The sequence below is a fragment of the Morone saxatilis genome, unplaced genomic scaffold (genome assembly GCF_004916995.1).
Source record: "Morone saxatilis isolate NCDOM2014 unplaced genomic scaffold, NCSU_SB_2.0 Contig4, whole genome shotgun sequence".
NCBI lineage: Eukaryota > Metazoa > Chordata > Actinopteri > Moronidae > Morone > Morone saxatilis.
The window spans coordinates 1,301,728-1,310,546 of record NW_023339984.1 but is presented as its reverse complement, the minus strand read 5'-3'; the positions used below and the strand labels follow the sequence as shown (position 1 = coordinate 1,310,546).

Here is an 8,819-nt window from a genome sequence, read left to right as displayed (position 1 = left end):
ATATTGAGTGAATCGGCGTATGCTCTGTATCGTGTGCTAATAGACTTTTCATTACCGTAGCCCCAGAGCTGCAGGCACTGCTGTTCGTGGGTGAGGCACATGCCGTTGTAGCAGTAGGCCACTCCGTACTGACAGGAGGAGCCGTCCAGCAGGTAGACGTTGGCAGGACAGTAAGGCGAGGCCCCGGTGCAGTACTCTGGCAGGTCACATGCACCCGCTGGGCCCCGGCACATTGTACCTGCCTGCTTCAACTGGCAGAGACAGGGAACAAGCAATGAGAGGGGAGAGGGGGAGGGAGGGGAGAGCATAAAACATCTAAAACAAAATGAAGATCACAGAATGATGCATTGTGGACCGTTTCGTAGTAGATAGACCAAAAAGTAGTTGTAAAAAAATCTAGTTTATTATTTCTGTTTAAATGGTGAAAATGGGCAAAACTGCAGAACATAACTTTAAATTCCAGTGAAGAGAAAAAGTTTCAAAAGATACTAAATATGTCGGGCTGAATTTTCAAACATCTCAGTGCACTGATGCAAATATGGAGTCATGAGTATATACATTATATGTTATTGCTATACTGTACAGTATGAACAACGTTTTACTAAACTTGAACAAACATAAAGCGGCATAAAATATTTTTTGGCCACTTGGGGGCAGCAAAGGCTGAAAATATATCTGACATCAGATGTTTGTGTTAATAAGGAATATGACCCATCAAACATCCAGCAGACTCAGAGGAACATCAGCATTCATTTGCAGTTGTGTTTGTGTCCACCTGATGAATGTTTAGACTTAACATTCACTCTCTTTTAGCTCTGTTTTGGTCTCCACCAACTCATGAGAAAAACGTCTGGCTTTATATGCTCCGCTGTGTTTACCAGCTAGCCTCTAACTGTGTGTCTGCTGTTTGGTGCTGGGCAGCTAGTGTACAGTGGCTTTATCTGAGCTGTTTAGCTGGAAACAGCTGACTGCTGCTGTTGATAAGGGCAGAGTTTGTGGACTGGAATACCAAAACAGTTAAAAGAGGCAAAAAAAAGTTACACTCAGACCTAAACCTTTCACATTACATGTAGTCATTTGATCCATTATTTATATAAAAAAAAAAGGTTTCATGAGTGCAGCTTTGAGGGAAATTTTGAAAGTAATTAAAAAAGAGGCTAAGTAAAAATAAACGGATAAAAACATAAAACGTAGTAATGTGTAAAAGAACAGCAGTGGAAAAGCATGCAGGGTATGAAAATACATTCCATATTCAGCATGTAAAATGAGACTGTGTATAGAAGGATAAGCATATTGCCAAGAGAAGAACACAAACAGAATGAGAGGAAGAATAGCTCCTCTTTTACAGAGTACATATGTTATTGCCATCTTCAGTATTTTGTCTCTTCTGTCAGGTTTAGGCTCAATAGAATATGGGTTCACAGTTGTGGGTATGACAGTGGGATGTCAGGATGTGCATCTGAACAGCGAGATGAGAAGAGAGATGAAAAGTGTAGGTGCAATGTGAAGTCGAAGAGCCCTGTTGTGATGGGAGCTGACACTCGTTCAGGGTACAGTACGTCAACCCACTGACATGATGACTGACAGTGAACTAATGATACTGAGGTTCTACTGCAAACGAGGTGAGCTCCCTCCTACGCTGTTCTGCCTGCATGTGTGTGTGTGTGTTTTTTTTTCTTACTTTGCAGCCCTCGCAGCACACTCCATGGGCACACTGTGCCTCCTCCTTCAAGGTGCAGTTATTGGCATTGCAGCAGTCATTGGTGCACTCCTGTAAAACAGTCACACAAACACACTAAGTCAAAACAGCTTTAACCCAGAATTCCCTAAACACACCCTCACTATATCCAACTCACAACCCCATCTTAGTTCATCTCCACTCCAACATGTGTGCATCAAACAGCAGGTGTTAGTCAACTACCTGGACAATGCCAAGGTGCCTTTGAGCAAGGTCCTGAACCCCTAACTGCTGCGGGGCGGCAAAAAAAAAAGCAAAGAAATTGAATTTCCCCTTTGGGGATTAATAAAGTAATTTTTCCTCTTCATACAGACCCACCCACCCACACACACACACACAAAAACACACACAGATCATAAATCACATCCCCATTGAAAGAGTGAAGTCCGAGTCTGCTTCTTCTACCTAACCTAATTTCTCATTGTCAAGGCTTGTGTTGACACACTCCTCATCTATCACAGATTGCATGGTTAGAATGAATCGGAGTGTTTCGGAAGAGGGACCGTTCCATGTGAGGACTGTTTACTTTCACACACAACTTCATAACATTTACACAAACCCACACAGAGGACATGGCTTGGTTTCAAAGTTGACAGATGTCCTTTAAGTGGCAGAACAATGTGCACAGTTTATGATCTACAACACAATAATGGAAGGTCATTCAAAGACATCTGACCATCTGGACAGTTTAGAGCTCGCTGGACTGAAGGACTGATAAACTTTACTGTTGGCCTGTTGTAATGTCCTTATTGTTTTCTTATTGGAATCTTTTACCACTGTCCAGACTGACAGTAGTCAAAATAAAGGCTATGATACTGCAGCGAGCCCTTGAACAAGAATACTTAAAAAGCTTTAATTGTAAACTGAAAACAATTGAACAAATACCATTAATTACATCTTCCTACCAGTTCCTACCCTCTTTCCTGTAAAACTCAGACACATAGTCGTGCCATAATCACCTTTATTGTTGGCTGACTAGGGCTGTGTATTGGCAAGAATCTGGTGATACAACACATATCACAATATAGAGGTTACGATTCAGTATATTGCAATATATTGTGATACTGTAAACAAGGCGATAGATTGCAATTTCTTTTTTAATTTAAATCTAATTTTAGGAAAATTGTCATTGTACAAAGAACTAGGTTAAACAGCTTCAAATATAAAAATCTATCGTGTTTTTGAGAATCGATACAATAGCACAAAACAAAATATTGCGATATGATATTTTTCAATTATTTCTCACACTCCTATGGCTAAAGTTAGCAAACAGCTGTATATTTTCACATAATAGACACAGAGCAACATTATCCTACTATTTTATATCAGAATATCTGTGAAAAGGGACTATTGAACACTGTGGGTCAGAAATCCACACTGAAATGTACAATGTAAAATTTTGTTTGCTCCAAACGTATGTTGTAAACTTGCCCTCCTCTGCCCTCCAGTGTTTCTTTTGTCATCACAGCCTTTCCTTTTATCTTTTACACATTTTCTTAATTCTTAATTCTCCATGTTCCTTTCTTTCCTTTCTCTTTTCACTCTCTCTTTTCACAGCTGCTGTGTGTTAGCTGCCTTATAGAAAGCCTCCGTGAGATTTCAGAGGTAGAGTTTTATCAGAGATTTAGGTCAGCGATTGTCCCACTCCAGATTCTTCAGATAGACACACCTGAACACACAAAGTAGCGAGCACTCAAAGCCTAATGCACTGCTGACAAAAGATTGCTTGGACTATCACAACATAAAGCTGGATTACACGTTCTCATGGCTGCGGACTTTTCAGCCTACAAAGTAGACTAACCCATAAAATACAGAAAAGAGGTAGATCATGATTGGTCACTTTCTGACCAAACTCCATGACATAAGATTTAAAATTACTTTAGGAAATGTACTGTACTTAAGAACCATTTGGCAATTTGAGGTACTGCTTAAAGCAGCTGTAATTTCAATGGATCTCATGAGTATGTGAAATGAGCCATCATTGTGATGAACCCACAGAGACTCATCACCCAACTGTAGTTCACCTAAGCTCTACAGAACGTGTTAGTGTCTTTCAGTGAATTGTTTTGATTTTCAAGCCACAACCATAAGCTGAAAAAAAAAAAAAAAACAAAAAAAAAAAATATATATATATATATATATATATAAAAAGAAGAGAGAAAGAAATAAAGAAGAAAGAAGGAAGAAAGAGGAAAGAGAGAAGAAAAGAAAGAAAGAAAAGAGGAAGAAAGAAAAAAGGAGAAAAGAAATAAGAAAATAGATAATAAATTAGAAAGAAATAGAAAGAGAGAAAAAAAGAAACCCATATCTGCAACGCTGATCCGAACCATAGGATGTCTGAAGATGCCATCCAAACGGGATCTAAAACAATGAGGTTAAGGTTAGGATAAACATCATGGTCAGGGCTCCCTAAGTAACTCCCCCACAAGGGGGTTAGGATTAGGGTCCCCCCAACGTCCGAAGCGCCAGAAGGACCATACAGGCCAAAAACGAAACCCCGTTAGGGATCAATTCCCACCCGAATTCGGTAAAGAATATAAAACCAACAACGTCCGTAATCCATCAGCCATTAAATCCAAGATAGATCAACCGTGATGAAGAAGAAGATGATGAAAAAATGATAAAAATGATCCTTGAAGGGGAGTTTGGAGTGGTCAGAATGCTTTATCTCCTCCAGCAACTGCCGGTCAAAAATATCTCTCCTCATATCCACTCCAACCCCCCATACATCAGTCAACCCACACTGGGCCAGAAAACACATTAATTTAATCTTGAAACATTCTTTTATTTATTTCATGATTTCCATGTAACAAAGTATTGTAGAAGAGAAGACAGCTAAACAGAAGGCATACAACCAATTGAATGACCTAAGAAAGAAAATGAAACCAAGCCACAAATCAAAACGGAGCCACCAACCGGGAACCGCAACCCAGTCCTTCCACAGTAGGCTACCCAGCTAAAGTAACCTACTCCTACCTGCCCCCTAACTATCCACCGGAGCCTAACTATTCCCCTTATAGGCCGGGGTCTGTCCCAGGACACAAATTAGTAAGACTCAAACTGATCAATCCTTTCACCAATATCCCTTCCCCCTCCACCTCCCTCACCCCACCCCTATCCCCCGACCCTAAATTCGCCTCCCGGCTAACTGATAAAAGTCCCTCTGGCTCCGGTAGTCGCTGCTCCCTCTTTCCAACCCCACCACTATCTCCAGAGGTACCCTTCCCCAATCCGGCACCTTCCTAGAAGGACCCCGGCTTGTGGATGGGTTAGGGGACCGTCCGCGGGAGCCCCCCCTAGGTCTTTCTCTGGGCCTGCCCCTTTGTAAAAAAGGAACAGCCGTTACCGGGAATGGTCCCGGAAAACCCCATTCCTGGAGGATCCTCCTCGTCCCCTCAATGGCCCCGTGACTGAGGTTCCTGTTCCTTCTTCGGGCCCATCTAAGCGCCACCTCCCAGGCCGCCCCTCCCTCCTCCTTTGGGAGTGTGGACAAGGTCCCCCGCAAGCCATTCATCACCCCCGTGTAGTGTTCCTCCAAAATTTGCAAGGTGGTGTGTGTGACCAGTTCCTGTTATTTCCCTGCAACCATAATCCCGTGTTTGTTGAGGGGACTGCAGGGCAAATGGAAGAATTCAACCAAGCCTCCATCTGTTGAAAAAAACGGGGGGTGCCTAGGTCACCCCCTGAACGGCGGACCTTCCCCAAATGGTGTTGAACTCTCATCATTTGGAAGAATCCCCGAACCAATTTTTGGAAGGTGCTCCTATGTGGCTCCCCCTGATGGGATGCTCCCGGGATCTCCATCCTCACACCCCCATCTCTTCTCCCCTCCATAACACCACTCCACCAAGGCTGAGAAAGAGGAGGGAAAAAATGAAATAATCCAACTAATGCAACCCCGATACACCTAAGAAGTACTACAAAGAAACAGAAAAAGAAAAGGGAGCAAGAACAGTAGCGGGAAGTGAGGCACACCTCAACCATCATATCCCCAAAGGGGGAAAGAGGGGGAGGGGAGTCAGAAACAGAAGAGAAACAGATCCACCCGCCAACCATCCCCCAAACCGAACAATAATCCAATCAATCCAACCCGTATACATCTAATAAGTACTACCAAAGAAAAGAAAAGAATAAGTAAGAGAAGGAAGCAGGAACAGTAGTGGGAAGTGAGGCACACCTCAACCACCACCTGCCGAAACCGGCTATCCTACTCCCTCCTCCCCATCATATCCCCAAAGGGGGAGGGGAGTCTAAAGGAAAAAGGGGGGGAAAAAGGGGGGAGACGGAGACTGGCCCAAAAAGAACTAAAGAAGGAAAGAGGTCGCGGACCACGTGAAAACCATCGAAAGAACTGAACACAGACTCCAAACCACTCACCAATGGGAACTAAAAATCATTTAATCCACCCGGAAATAGGCAGTGAAGCCTACGAATCCATCTACGCTCCGCCAGCTGATGATCATGCCATGACCAACCACTTCTACTCTCTAGACCCATAACCCCAAGATTGTGGATCCCATGTTCGCGGAAGTGCTGTACTAAGTGTGTATTGAGCTTCCTACCCCGGATGATGTTATGCCGGTGTGCATACATTCTCACCCGGAGGGGATTTTTAGTTTCCCCCACATACTGCTTGCCACACTTCCGACAAAAGATTAAATAGACCACATTGGCAGATGAAAGCGTTAAGCCCCGCTGTGCCAAATAACGTGTTCGATTCTGATGGTCTTGGACTGACCCCGCCCCGGGTACCTGGCTAGCACGGGGTCTCATGGGTGGTAGTCGAGCCCTAACCAGAAGGTCCTGGAGATTCAGATTCTTTTTATAAGCCGAAATCACTCTATACCCCTCCCCCAGCCTTGTTCCGGCCATTATCCTCCTGAAATTATTTTTGAAGACCCAGTTCGCCCGCACCCCAAATTTAGAATAAACCGATACCAACGGAATAGGCATCCTTCCAGTATGGCTCTCCTCCTCTTCCCCCCGGCCCAACTGGGCACTATCACCCAGTGCTTTATTCCTAATGCTGCGTAAAAATGAACGGGAGTACCCCCTACGGCGTAAGGCTAGGAAAAGTGTTTTAATCGCATGTGTGAGATCCTCCTGTCTCGTGCAGATTCTCCGAAAGCGTAGGATTTGGGAGTGGACAATACCCCGGAAAGTATGCCTAGGGTGAAAGCTATGTTTGTGTAGTAGAGCATGAGAGTCTGTCGGCTTAAAGTAAACCCGGAGATCTAGCTTACCCGTGAGGGGGAAGTCAGGCCCTTTAAAGGTCACTGTGTCCAGAAAATTCATTTCCTGTTCGTGGGAAACTGTTTTCAGCTTAATAGACGGATGGTGAGTATTGAGTGTGGACACAAACCGATCAAAACTCTCCCTTGATTCCGTCCATACCCCCCAAATGTCATCAAGGTATCGCAAGTAGACTAAAGGCTTTACCGTGCATTTCTGCAACGCTGTCTCCTCCCACTCAGCCATATAGATATTAGCGTAAGCCGGTGAAAACCGTTTGCCCATAGCCGTACCCTTGACCTGAAGGAAATAACGTCCATTAAACTCAAAATCGTTACATGTAAGGTTAATGTGTAAGAGCTCTAGGATAGACTCGTCCGGACGTTTAGGGTCTGGGAACCTCCCCATAATGCTTTGAATAGCCGACATACCCATTTCCGTATCAATATTGGTATATAGGTTATCTACATCCATGGAAAAGAAAAAGCATTGTTGGGGTAGCGTCAACAGCTTAACCTTCTGAATGAAATCATTAGTGTCCTTCACAAAACTAGCATGTTTATCTGCGAGAGGGGTTAAGAAATAGTTGATGAATTCCGCCGTCCCATAAGATTCGCTCCCACAATCTGAGACTATAGGACGTCCCGGGGGGATCTTATACGGTACCGGCCAAGTATCTGGGGTCTTATGAATCTTTGGTAGCAGATAAAAGTATCTCGGGCGAGGGGGCGTAGTCTCCCCCTTAAGGTACAGAAACTGTGACTTGGATAAGCATTTCTCTTTGACTAGCCGCTCTAGGATTACCCCCACCCGTATTGCCGTTTGTGGATACAAAGGACATTTAAGCGGTAGGTAGTACGAAACATCATTAAGCTGCCTCATCGCCTCGTGGACATAGTCCTTCCTATCCATAATAACCACCACCGCTCCCTTATCCGCCGGTTTGATAACTATAGATTTTGCCGCTCTCAATTCCCTCAAGGCCTCTACCTCCTCCCCACTAAGGTTAGGTTCATTCTGAGTCTTTTCCAATCTCCCCAAATCCTCTATGTCCCTGGAAATTAACCTACAGAGCTCAACAGGCAACAAATCCTCCCGTGGTTCCCAATTCGATTTAAGATAGAAGGGTGTCTGCTCCCGTGGAGTTGCAAACCCACAATAGGCCGCCCACTTCAATCTATTGTGATATTGTTGCACATGACCCGCAAATGACTGGCGAACATCCTTAAACGTGGTAGCCGTGGGTATAAAAGAAAGCCCTTTACGCAACAACTGGAATTGTGAGGATGAAAAATTAAAGGAGGATGCCAAATTCACAATGGATTTCTCCGAGTCTGGGGTAACAGGGTTATATGGAGGATGATTGAGTGAGAACTGTTTATCCGGGAGGACTACCCCAAGGCCCGCCGCCAATGTTCCCACATAGCTGCCCCCGTTCCAGGGGTCCAATGGATTAAATCCTCCCCAGTTTGGAACAAGTCCCTCGGAAGGCAAGGGATAAACTGACCAGATTCCCTGATAACCTTGTTCAGGTTCCGTAAGTTCCCCTTAGCAAATGGTGTCAGGCTATCTGAAAAGTTGATCAAGGGCATCATTATTCTGGCAAACGGAAAGGTCGATTGGGCCGCCGCCAAAAGCCAATTCACCCTCCCCTTCAGAACTGTCAAATTCCCGGTGCCCCTGTCATTTAGGCCGAAGCACAGAACCACTGCATCAACATTAGCTTGCACAGGTGTTTTATTCCTAAGCAGAAATGTGGCATTTGATAAGTTGGCCCAGGGGAAACAGTCAACCTGAACCCTATTATCTTGAATCAAAGGAAGCCTGGCTAAATAGGGTTAGGGTTAGG

At 44.3% G+C, this 8,819-nt stretch overlaps 1 protein-coding gene across 1 annotated transcript in view; it reads right to left on the bottom strand.

The window, feature by feature from the left end:
* Window positions 1-8,819, bottom strand: part of adam19a (ADAM metallopeptidase domain 19a) — a 71,412-nt gene that overhangs the window by 28,536 nt on the left and 34,057 nt on the right. Inside the window, exons 10-11 of the mRNA XM_035675707.1 lie at window positions 1,682-1,771; window positions 56-251 (exon numbers count right to left, since the gene is read on the bottom strand). Of these exons, the coding sequence (XP_035531600.1) occupies window positions 56-251; window positions 1,682-1,771 (286 nt within the window). The remainder of the gene's footprint in view (window positions 1-55; window positions 252-1,681; window positions 1,772-8,819) is intronic.